The sequence below is a fragment of the Camellia sinensis genome, chromosome 14 (assembly GCF_055761805.1).
Source record: "Camellia sinensis isolate YWXY chromosome 14, ASM5576180v1, whole genome shotgun sequence".
Taxonomy (NCBI): Eukaryota; Viridiplantae; Streptophyta; class Magnoliopsida; order Ericales; family Theaceae; genus Camellia; species Camellia sinensis.
In genome coordinates, this window is record NC_138974.1 from 137,126,670 (window position 1) to 137,139,486 (window position 12,817).

General features: G+C 41.8%; 1 protein-coding gene across 2 annotated transcripts in view; it reads right to left on the reverse strand.

Moving 5' to 3' along the window:
• LOC114261210 (SWR1-complex protein 4) overlaps window positions 1-12,817 on the reverse strand; it is a 37,121-nt gene that overhangs the window by 13,270 nt on the left and 11,034 nt on the right. For both annotated transcript variants that reach the window (XM_028201444.2, XM_028201443.2), the window contains exon 12: window positions 12,242-12,337. In XM_028201444.2, the coding sequence (XP_028057245.2) occupies window positions 12,242-12,337 (96 nt within the window). The remainder of the gene's footprint in view (window positions 1-12,241; window positions 12,338-12,817) is intronic.

Genomic DNA, 12,817 nt, shown 5'->3' on the forward strand with positions numbered 1-12,817 from the left:
AGTGGTTGAATGCTTGGTTTGAGCTTGGGAGGCAGATCTGGAAATTCCAGATTTGGCTTCCTCGCTCGAGCGAAGGATTCCCCGCTCGAGCGAGCACCTTTGTCCAGGGCTCCGCTCGAGTGACCATCGAGCGACGATCGCACGTAAAATTTCAGCATCCAGTACTTTTACTGTTTTGCAGACCGCTCGAGCGAAGGATTCCTCGCTCGAGCGAAGCCTTTGATTTTGGGCTTACGCTCGAGCGTAGAAAGTCTCGCTCGAGCGAGGCTCCTATTTTCAGCAAACTTTGCGAAATGTTTTCTAAGTGTATTTTTGCATCCTCATCCCATCCTAGGCATTCTTAGGCCTAGTTTAAGGCATCTTGATGAGGATATCATTGTAGAACACACCAAGGCAAATTAGGGATTAAGTTATGAGATTTCCCAACTGTGTAGCTTAGTGTGTTCAACCTGTGAAATGTGTAGGGTTGGCAACTGGGGAGACACGCTCTAGCATACTGTAGCCCAGAACTCTGTGAGTAACAATTGTGTAAAGATATGTTCAACTGATTATCTTTTGAATACTGAACTGAACTGTTTACTGAACTGGTATTATTTACTGAATGAATGTATGTCCTTTATTTCTGAACTGTACTGTGGCATCCTTAGTACCTACGGTTTACTGTTACTGTTACTGTTACAGAGATCTCTGTCGGTTCCCTCGTGGAGCCACTACTGTTTACTGACTGATGGCCATCATTACTGTTCGGTCTTTCAAGACCTACTGTTACTGTTATGCTAATGGATGTACCACATATGACTGTTTACTGTACTGAACGACTGAAATACTGATTGAATTGAACTGTTTTCATTACTGTAAGGACATTCATTCTAAACCTCTTTACGCTTTATGTTATTCACTGGGCTTTAGCTCACTGCTCATATATATATGTAGGTGTACAGGCACCAGATCGGAGCTAGGAGCGTCAGGGTTACTCCAGTTTTGTCAAGCCAGCCTTTGCGCCTCACTGCGAGGTTTCGAGTTGCCATGCTATGGCTTGGGGGTGTTTTGGTTGTTCCCCCCACCTGTCTTCTGTACTGTCTAACTGTTCTGTATAGACTGACTGTTTACTGTACTGTTATACAGGGATTAGGTCCCTGTACTGTGTGACTGTTAATTTTGTATAGACCGTACTGTTTTGTACAGACGGAATGTTTTCTGTACTGTTATGTAGGGTTGAGTCCCTAGTTTGAATGGATGTGAATATTGTTCATACTGTTCTGTACCGTTTATGTATGAATGCATGGAAAATCTTTTACATACAGACTGTCACAGCTCATTGGACATTGTTTAATTACTGTATTGGCTTCCGCCAGGCCCTGTACTCTGTTTTACTGTATTTCTGTTAAGCAGGCCTTCGGTAATCTCGGATTACTGGCCGGTTACGGTGCTAAACCCATAAGGCCGGGTTTGGGTCGTGACAGAGTGGTATCAGAGCGATACTTAACCACAAGTTATACCGCACACACGTGTCCAAATGAGCTATAGGGTGTCCTAGAAAAGTTATTAGGGCATCTCATGAGCATGATAAGTGTGTGGTTATGTTATGACTGAATACATGCTAATGTGTTAAACTGTTAAACAAATGGCTGCTTATGTTTAAAACTGTTATAACTACTTATAGTGAAATGGACAATGCAAATGAACTTGAATCCTCGTCTACCGAGGCAAGAATGGAAAGAATGGAAAGAATGATAGAACTGATAACTGCTAGACTTGAACAACAACAGAACCAACCGCCCCCACCTCCTCCTCCTCCGGTACAGCCGGAACCTAATGCGAATGTGGATGATGGGGATATTATTGCTCTCACCCATAAATTCAGCAAGATGAAACCGCCATCCTTTCAGGGAGGCCTTGAACCGTTAAAAGCTGAAGCTTGGGTTCTGGAAACAGAAAAATTATTCGAAGTGTTTCCGTGCTCAGAAGCGAACAAAGTATTGTTAGCTACCTTCACCCTGCAAGAAGAGGCTAGAAGGTGGTGGATGTTAATCCGTGATACAAATACCGTTATGACTTGGGCTCAGTTCAAGGAGTCCTTCTTTGAAAAGTATTTCCCTCAATGTGTTAGGGATAGAAAAGTGACTGAATTTGAACAGCTGAAGCAGGGCACAATGACTGTTGCGGAATACGAGACGAAATTCACCGAGCTTGCTAGATATGCACCGCATATAGTGGATACGGAATATTAGAAGGCCAGAAAATTTGAAGGCGGCCTTAATGTGGCAATACTTGACCGGATAAATGTTTTGAAATTACCGACTTTTGTGGGTGTCCTCGACCGGGCATTGATGGCCGAGTCGAACATTGCAGCAGTGAAACAATCTGAAACACCAACAACTGAATGGCATGGTAAAAGGCAGGGTTTCAAATTCAAGAAAGGCAAGCACAACCCAGCCAACAAGAAACAGAATACGGGGACAACAACTAGCCCCAGTCAAGGGAGTGGATTCATACCACCCTGTCCTGAGTGTGGCAAGAAGCACAAGGGGGTCTGCTACAGAATATCTGGAGCCTGTTACAGGTGTGGCAAGGTGGCCCACATGGTTAAAGACTGCCCCTCTGCTCCACAAGCCAGTAGTAAAGCTGCACCAAGCGCAGCAGCATCAACTGTAGCACCAAAGCCTAACCCCAGAGCTACCGGGAAAGAGCCCATGAGGCAGGGCCGAGTGTTCGCCCTAGTACCGGGAGACGTGCAAAATACTGAGACCGTTGTGTCAGGTATCCTCTCTATCTGTACACAAAATGCATATGTATTGATTGATTCGGGGTCTACACATTCTTATGTATCGCATGCTTTCTCACGGAAATTGAATAGACCCTTAGAACCTATGAACTATCTGCTAGCCGTATCATCACCCGTAGGGGGATCCATGACATGTGCTTATATGTACCCCGCATGTGAAATCATTGTTGGGGATATGCATCTGTTTATTGATTTACTGCCATTGAACATTGATCATTTTGACGTAATATTGGGGATGGATTGGTTACAAAAATATTATGCCACTATTGACTGTGTGACCAAGCAAGTTGTTTTCCGTCCACCTGGTTTGCCTGAATTTGTGTTTAATGGGAGTGGAGTAGTACCTCCTCCGTATTTGATTTCGTCAGTGAAAGCTGTTAAATTAATTAGAAAGGGGTGTAAAGGATATCTGTGTTCTGTACTGACTGTGTCTACTGATGATAGCGTTAAAACTGATGTGAATTGCATTCCTATAGTCAGAGAATTTCCAGATGTTTTCCCAGATAATCTTCCAGGAGATTTGACTGACAGGGAGATTGAATTTACCGTTGACGTGATTCCCGGGACACAACCAGTTTTGTTAGAATTTACCATAAACCTACCACCACTACCACCTCACCTACTCCACTAAACCTAACCCACTACACCACTACCACCTCCACTTCACCTACTCTCCACCTACTCCCAAACACACTCCTATATAATAGGAATCCTTGTAATTGTAATAAATAACAACAATCAATAAATACATAAATTCTTACTTGGTATCAGAGCAATAGGTTAGCTCTAGGTGATCTTCATCTTCCGGCGGGCGGCAACCTTGCCTTCACCGCCCGCCGGACCCCAACACATACCTCCTCTCCTTTCACCTTGGTCTCTGCAACCTCACTCTGTAAATCATCACCTCCATCGGCGTCGTCCAAGTCGGCAACGGCAGCCGCAGCAGCATCGTTCTCTTCCTCATCGTTCTCTGTCAAGTCCCGTTCGTAGGAGCCTCCAGAACTATCATATTGCACAAGGATTTAGGAACAACGAACCCAACTTTGTGCAACAACAGAACCGGGATTCCAATTCCTTGTCCTCCAAAACGTTTCCCTCTAGGTAGTTCGATTTCAGCCCCACCGATTGCCAGAGCAAAATCTGTATTCGAATCGTGATTTTATCGAATTGAATTTCATGTATTTGATTTTGTGATTTTGGCGGAGATCGAATCGAAAAGTAAGGGGGGTTTGTAGATTCTTGATGGGGAAGAAGAGGAAGTCTGTGGCGACGAGCCTCGACGAGGTTGATCGAACGATGTATTCGACGTTTTGTAGCGCTGCGAACTCGCTCTCTCAGCTCTACACCCAGGCCATGAACCAGCAAAAACTCAGCTTTCAAACTGGTGAACGCCATGGACTGAAAAAACTCTATCAGTGGATTTTGAGACAACAAGAGGGAGGATCCAGAGTAAACACTGTTGCCATACTCACCTACCTGCAGACTGAGCTGGACTATTGCGGAGAGGAGCCATCAGTGTCACCTAGAGCTCCACCCCAAAATCATCATTCACAGTCCACATGCACGCACCGCCCAAAATTTTTTTATTATAAAGCTTATTGGTGCTTGTTCCCCACTTTCCTTTTCTTTTTTATTTCGTACTCATTATCAGTCCACTTTTGAACCCACTCCAGCACACCCACAATTTTTTTTGTTTTTTTAACATTTTCAGCCTTTTCCTTATTTTTTTTTTTTAATACAAAAATAATCATATATATATATATTCTGATTCTTTTCACCAAAAAGAGGCCTGGAGCCATAATCCAGCGCACTTTCTTTTATTTTACTATATATATATATGTTTGTTATAATATATTATTTTCACACATAATTTTTTCATTCAAAAAAAAAAAAAAAAAAAAAAAAATTTACAAATTTGCACAACAAACCATATTTTATTCATCTCAGGGATCAACCTCGATCACATGTTTTACATAAAAACAAAAAAAAAAAACAAAAAAAAAAAACAAAAAACAAAAAAAAAACAAAACAAAACAAAACAAAACAAACAACACATCCACAGGCGGGATTTTTTCTTATCTACTCTGCCGTCGGTCTTTTCTTCTTGCCTCCGTCCTGGCGGCCCTTGCCGGTGTTGCCTCCGTATTTCCCACTCCACTGGGCATGATCACTACTCCCTGCTCCTCCACTGCAGCATATGGCGGACCTCCAAAACGAAACATCACGGTGGCCTTCCGCTTCAGCTCCTTGTTTTCAGCCTTTAGCACATTTATCTCTACTCGCGCATCCTTATACATGCGTTGGAGCAGAGCCAGCTGGGAGTTTAACTGCTGCACCTCATTTGCCCTACTCTGCAGCCGGTTCGACAAGTTTGTCACCGCAGTCATGGTTTCCACACATGACTTCAATGTATACTGATTGGCTTCCACATCCGAATGCACTGCCATTCTTTGCTCCACAGACCGCATCGGAAAGTTCAACGGAGCAAACTCCGGGGCGCTTGGTTGAGGTTCCAGTGCCACCGCACCAGTTTTCTCTCTTGTTGACTCGTTGAGGTCTGGAAAGAGAGTGAGCAGATTCCGGGAAGACGAGGCCATTTTCTGGGCAACAGAGTGTTACAGAATATCTCTCGCAACAGAGTGTTACAGACTCTCTCTCTCAGCACAACGAAGAATTTTTCAGAGGATTTCGCAGGTTTTTTTTTGTCTGCCTCAGCCTCAGGTTCAGTCTTGGTTATATAGCCGAGGCAGCCATGCGCATCGCGCGCCTCTTGACGCCCGACAAACTGGCACGCCTTTTCATGGCACATCTTTTGATAAAGTGGGCGCGACTTTTGAGAGCTCGCTATATATATCCATATATATATATATATTTGGGCAGCCTATATACACCATCATACAGTGTATTTTTTAAGGGTCCGACAAGACTCTGTAAACTGTCCCGACATTGATTCCGGTTAGCTCCTTTATGGGTCCGACAAGACTCTGTAAACTGTCCCGACATAGATTCCGGTTAGTTTCTACAAGGGTCCGACAAGACTCTGTAAACTGTCCCGACATAGATTCCGGTTAGTTTCTACACGGGTCCGACAAGACTCTGTAAACTGTCCCGACATTGATTCCGGTTAGTTTCTCCAAGGGTCCAGCAAGACTCCGTAAACTGTCACCACAACTGTCACAATAGTGTCTGCTACAACGGTCCGACATGACCCCGTAAACTATCTGCTACAACGGTCCGACATGACCCCGTAAACTGTCTTCTACACCGGTCCGACATGACCCCATAAACTGTCTTCTACAACGGTCCGACATGACCCCCTAAACTGTCTTTTACATGGTTATGACACCCCCATACAGTGTCCTCTACAACGTTATGACACCACCATCCAGTGTCTTCACCAATGGTCTGACACGACCATACAGTGTCTCCTATCCTTTTTTATTTTTATGTATTTTCTTGTTTTGTTCCTCTCTTCAAACTCAAGTTGGTTAGTTTCTATCCTCCTTGAGTTTGCGGGGGGCTGTTAGAATTTACCATAAACCTACCACCACTACCACCTCACCTACTCCACTAAACCTAACCCACTACACCACTACCACCTCCACTTCACCTACTCTCCACCTACTCCCAAACACACTCCTATATAATAGGAATCCTTGTAATTGTAATAAATAACAACAATCAATAAATACATAAATTCTTACTAGTTTCTAAAGCTCCCTACCGAATGGCTCCAACTGAACTGAAAGAACTGAAAGTGCAACTGCAAGAACTGTTAGACAAAAAGTTTATCAGACCTAGCACTTCGCCATGGGGTGCTCCTGTTTTGTTTGTCAAGAAGAAAGATGGCTCACTGAGACTGTGCATTGACTACCGTGAACTGAATAAGGTAACTGTAAAGAACAAATACCCATTGCCACGCATTGATGATTTATTTGATCAGTTACAGGGTGCACAAGTGTTTTCTAAGATTGATCTCAGATCGGGGTATCATCAACTGAAGGTTAAACCGGAAGACATTGATAAAACTGCTTTTAGAACAAGGTATGGACACTACGAATTTTTGGTTATGCCATTCGGAGTCACGAATGCCCCTGCTGCTTTTATGGACCTCATGAACAGAATTTTTAAACCGTACCTTGATGACTTTATTGTTGTATTTATTGATGACATATTGATTTACTCCAAAAGTATAGAAGAACATGAACATCATCTGAGACTTGCCCTGCAAACCTTAAGAGAACAGAAACTGTATGCTAAACTGTCTAAATGTGAATTTTGGCTTGACCATGTTATGTTTTTGGGGCATGTTGTTAGCAAAAATGGAATTTCTGTTGATCCGCAGAAAATTGAAGCTGTAGTGAACTGGCCTAGACCAACAAATGTGACTGAAGTCCGAAGCTTTTTGGGATTGGCTGGATATTACAGAAGATTTGTCAAAGATTTCTCCAAAATTGCTCTACCATTGACTCAGTTAACTCAGAAGGGGACATCATTTGACTGGACTGACCAAAGAGAATCTGCTTTCCAGGAGTTGAAAACTCGATTAGTGACTGCACCGGTGCTTACCTTACCCTCAGGTACGGATGGTTATACTGTATTTAGTGATGCTTCTCATAAGGGTTTGGGATGTGTTTTAATGCAGAATGGGAAGGTTATTGCTTATGCTTCCCGACAACTGAGACCACATGAAAAGAACTACCCGACCCATGATCTGGAACTTGCTGCAGTAGTATTTGCCCTGAAAATCTGACGTCACTATCTGTACGGGGTGACATGTGAAGTATACACCGACCACAAGAGTTTAAAGTATTTCTTCACACAGAAAGAACTGAATATGAGACAGCGGAGATGGCTGGAACTGATTAAAGACTATGACCTACAGATATTGTACCATCCGGGAAAAGCCAATACCGTTGCCGATGCATTGAGCCGGAAATCGATTGGAAACTTAGCCTGTTTACTTACAGGACAGAAAGAGTTGCTTTGTGACCTTGAAAAATCTGAAATAGAAATTGTTTTGAGAGAACAAGGTGGAACCTTAGCTGCTATTTCTGCTCAACCGGCGCTGATTGAAGAGATTAAAGAGAAACAGCAACTGGATGACTTCTTGAAGAAGATCATCGAAGAAAGAGAATCTAAACCGAGACCGGGATTCAAATTTGAGAATAATGTACTGAAATTTCAAGAAAGACTGTGTGTACCAAATGATACTGAACTGAAAAGAAGAGTTCTGCAAGAAGGCCACAATTCGAAATTGTCTATCCATCCGGGGAATACGAAAATGTACCAAGATCTGAAACAGAATTTCTGGTGGCCGGGAATGAAGAAAGAAATTGCTGATTTTGTATCCAAATGTCTTCATTGCCAACAGGTCAAAGCTGAACATCAGCGACCTGCCGGATTATTGCAACCCCTACCCATACCAGAGTGGAAATGGGAGCATATCACGATGGATTTTATCGTCGGATTACCTCGCTCCAGAAAAGGTATGGATTCAATTTGGGTTATTGTTGATAGACTAACCAAATCTGCTCACTTCTTACCTGTCAAGACGATTTATAATGCGGACAAATTGGCTGTCATCTATATTGATGAAATTGTTAGACTGCATGGAGTGCCTGTGTCTATTGTTTCTGACAGGGATTCGAAGTTTACATCGAGGTTTTGGCAGAGTCTACAGACTGCATTGGGTACTGAATTGAGGCTGAGTAGTGTCTACCATCCTCAGACAGACGGACAGTCAGAAAGGACCATCCAAACTCTGGAGGATTTATTGAGAATGTGTGTCCTTGATTTTCAGGGAAACTGGGAAAGTCACTTGCCCTTAGCTGAATTCGCCTACAACAACAGCTACCATTCGAGTATTGGTATGGCGCCTTTTGAGGCGTTGTATGGCAGAAAATGTAGATCTCCAATTTGCTGGGCAGAAGTTGGAGATGGGCCTTTGCTTGGGCCCGAGATTGTGTATGAAACAACTGAAAAAGTGAAACTGATACAGCAAAGACTGAAAACTGCACAGAGTAGACAGAAAAGTTATGCAGATGTCAGAAGACGGGACAGAGAGTATGAAGTGGGTGATCACGTTTTTGTGAAAGTGACACCAATGAAAGGCCAGACTCGTTTTGGAGTCAAAGGCAAGTTAGCACCGAGATGCGTCGGACCATACGAGGTCATTGAGAAAATCAATCCGGTGGCGTATCAAGTTGCGCTTCCTCCTGAAATGGAGCATATGCATAACGTCTTCCACATTTCGATGTTGAGAGATTACCTTCGGGATCCTTTCCATGTAATAGAGCCTACTCGTGTAGTGCTGAGTGATGACTACACTTACGAGGAACGGCCTATACAGATTGTAAACAGACGAATCAAGAAACTGAGGAACAAAGAGATCCCGTTAGTGAAAGTTGACTGGCAAAACCACGGTGGCGTGTATGCCACTTGGGAAAGGGAAGATGACATGGCCAAAAGATATCCTGAACTGTTTCCACTGAATCCTGTTTTCTTCCAGAATGAAGGTAACTCGAGTTTAGAGGACTAAACTCTTTATAAGGAGGGGAGACTGTAACAACCCTCATACTGTTTACTGATTAAGGACTGATTGATTACCGATAATCACCGATTACTGCTAAACGGAACTGATGACTGACTGAAATTGAAACTGAATTGACTGAGTATATGTTAGTTAATTGTATTCTATCTGTTTGATTATCTGATTATCTGTTCATGTTTACATGTTTAAACTGCTAATTGAAGGCCTTATCGGCGGCCGAATTAGAAACCGATTGATGTTCCGTGACCCTCATAATTAATGTGATTTTATGGTATATTTATCTGAAAACTGATTAGGTATGATTAAATTAGATTAAAATAAGCCAATTAAAGAGTTTGCCATATTTATCATTTTGCCACTATCTCATATACACACACTTGAGCCTTATACTTGAATCAAAACACATTTGCTCAGCCATTTTCTTGTGCTTAACCGACCAAGAGAGGGAGAGGGAGAGAAATTGAGTTCTACCTTGTGAATTGCTTGGAAATTGAAGGAATTGGAACATAGGTTGCAAATTTAACTTCCACACCTTGTAACTAAAGCTCTAGGTAAGGAATTCAACCCCTCTTTGTAATGTGTTTGAGCTCATTCATGTTAGATTCTTGAGCCTCTAGTGATTCAAGTCTAGAATTGGTTCATTGTGTTGATTTGGAACTCATTTCAGGCATGCATGTTTGTAATGTAGATATTTGAGTTGTTTCCATGGCAAAAGGTTACATGCATGTCCATCTTTTGGTCATACCCCATGAATTCATCATGTTCTTGAAGAAATGAGTCCATTTGAACAAGCTTTGAAGATTTAATTTGGTTTGAAACTCATGCATGACATGTTTGAATGTTGTTCTTGAAAATGGGTTTGAATGTGGTTTTAATTGACTCACCTTTGGGGCTTGAATTCATAAATTGAGCTTTGAAACTTGTTATACATTGAATTTAATGATGTTTTCCAGAATTTGGGCCCAAGAGGTCGAGTTTGGAGTGGTTGAATGCTTGGTTTGAGCTTGGGAGGCAGATCTGGAAATTCCAGATTTGGCTTCCTCGCTCGAGCGAGCACCTTTGTCCAGGGCTCCGCTCGAGCGACCATCGAGCGACGATCGCGCGTAAAATTTCAGCATCCAGTACTTTTACTGTTTTGCAGACCGCTCGAGCGAAGGATTCCTCGCTCGAGCGAAGCCTTTGATTTTGGGCTTACGCTCGAGCGTAGAAAGTCTCGCTCGAGCGAGGCTCCTATTTTCAGCAAACTTTGCGAAATGTTTTCTAAGTGTATTTTTGCATCCTCATCCCATCCTAGGCATTCTTAGGCCTAGTTTAAGGCATCTTGATGAGGATATCATTGTAGAACACACCAAGGCAAATTAGGGATTAAGTTATGAGATTTCCCAACTGTGTAGCTTAGTGTGTTCAACCTGTGAACTGTGTAGGGTTGGCAACTGGGGAGACACGCTCTAGCATACTGTAGCCCAGAACTCTGTGAGTAACAATTGTGTAAAGATATGTTCAACTGATTATCTTTTGAATACTGAACTGAACTGTTTACTGAACTGGTATTATTTACTGAATGAATGTATGTCCTTTATTTCTGAACTGTACTGTGGCATCCTTAGTACCTACGGTTTACTGTTACTGTTACTGTTACAGAGATCTCTGTCGGTTCCCTCGTGGAGCCACTACTGTTTACTGACTGATGGCCATCATTACTGTTCGGTCTTTCAAGACCTACTGTTACTGTTATGCTAATGGATGTACCACATATGACTGTTTACTGTACTGAACGACTGAAATACTGATTGAATTGAACTGTTTTCATTACTGTAAGGACATTCATTCTAAACCTCTTTACGCTTTATGTTATTCACTGGGCTTTAGCTCACTGCTCATATATATATGTAGGTGTACAGGCACCAGATCGGAGCTAGGAGCGTCAGGGTTACTCCAGTTTTGTCAAGCCAGCCTTTGCGCCTCACTGCGAGGTTTCGAGTTGCCATGCTATGGCTTGGGGGTGTTTTGGTTGTTCCCCCCACCTGTCTTCTGTACTGTCTAACTGTTCTGTATAGACTGACTGTTTACTGTACTGTTATACAGGGATTAGGTCCCTGTACTGTGTGACTGTTAATTTTGTATAGACCGTACTGTTTTGTACAGACGGAATGTTTTCTGTACTGTTATGTAGGGTTGAGTCCCTAGTTTGAATGGATGTGAATATTGTTCATACTGTTCTGTACCGTTTATGTATGAATGCATGGAAAATCTTTTGCATACAGACTGTCACAGCTCATTGGACATTGTTTAATTACTGTATTGGCTTCCGCCAGGCCCTGTACTCTGTTTTACTGTATTTCTGTTAAGCAGGCCTTCGGTAATCTCGGATTACTGGCCGGTTACGGTGCTAAACCCATAGGGCCGGGTTTGGGTCGTGACACTTTTGTATCTTGTGCCCATCAGATTTTATTCTCAACTTTATCCCAATTTCTAGTTTTGCTAATGCTATATTTGGATCTTACACTAGTCAAGGGAAATGAAATTACTTATATATATTCAAATTTTATGGGTAAACAAACAAAAAAATGAAGTTTTTCCACATATACAGAGCCATTTCTTATTAATTTTCTAAGCCAACAAAAATAAATAAATAAATTTAACTCCTTTCACTTCAGTGTCGTTTCCCATTTTTTTTTTATTATTATTTCATTTTGCTTTCCCTCAATAAATCCAAGATCCAAACATGGCCTAAAGTTACTTTAAGGATTCCATAAACTATAAAAAGGTAAAGCATGATAAAGAAAATTCACAACCTTGAAATATCAGTCAAAGCACATCAGAACATTTGCAAACTCGAATTATATAAATCTTTGAACAACGAAAAAAGATACAAATTCAAGATGAACCTTAGGTAGAAGTACCTGTTTCTGAAGATTCAATAAAGTCAATATTTCTTTTCTTAACTCAAGATGCTCTGCACATACAGCTTTGGTTGGAACCTTTGGTTTCAAATTAACCTGCGAAAGGAAAGGGCATGATTGCTTATTAAGAAGCATTTTAACGGAAGAAAATGTCTAAGAAGTGACACCATAAGATAGCAAATTCTGAAACATTATCCTTTCATGTTTAGAAATATCTAATGAAGAACAATACTTTTGTTATTTCCTGAAAATTTAAAAACTATGTTAGGCTTTGGAGCAATAAGGAAACAAAAAAGGAGAAGTATCCGAAGTTTAAGTTACAGATAATCTGACAGGCTTCACCCAGAAGACCAGAAAGCATGTTTACAACAGGGGTGCACCTCCAGCAGGCCAACTTGAGCAACTCAAGCTTTTGGACTTTTGGACTTAGGCAGCGTAAATTCGAATTTGGTCCAGAGCTACACTACAAGTTTAGGCCAAGCCTAAACTGCAGCCTCAGACAAACCGATGAGCATATTATATAGTATAATATATATCAAATATACATAAAATCCATCATATTAATCTTTTCTCACT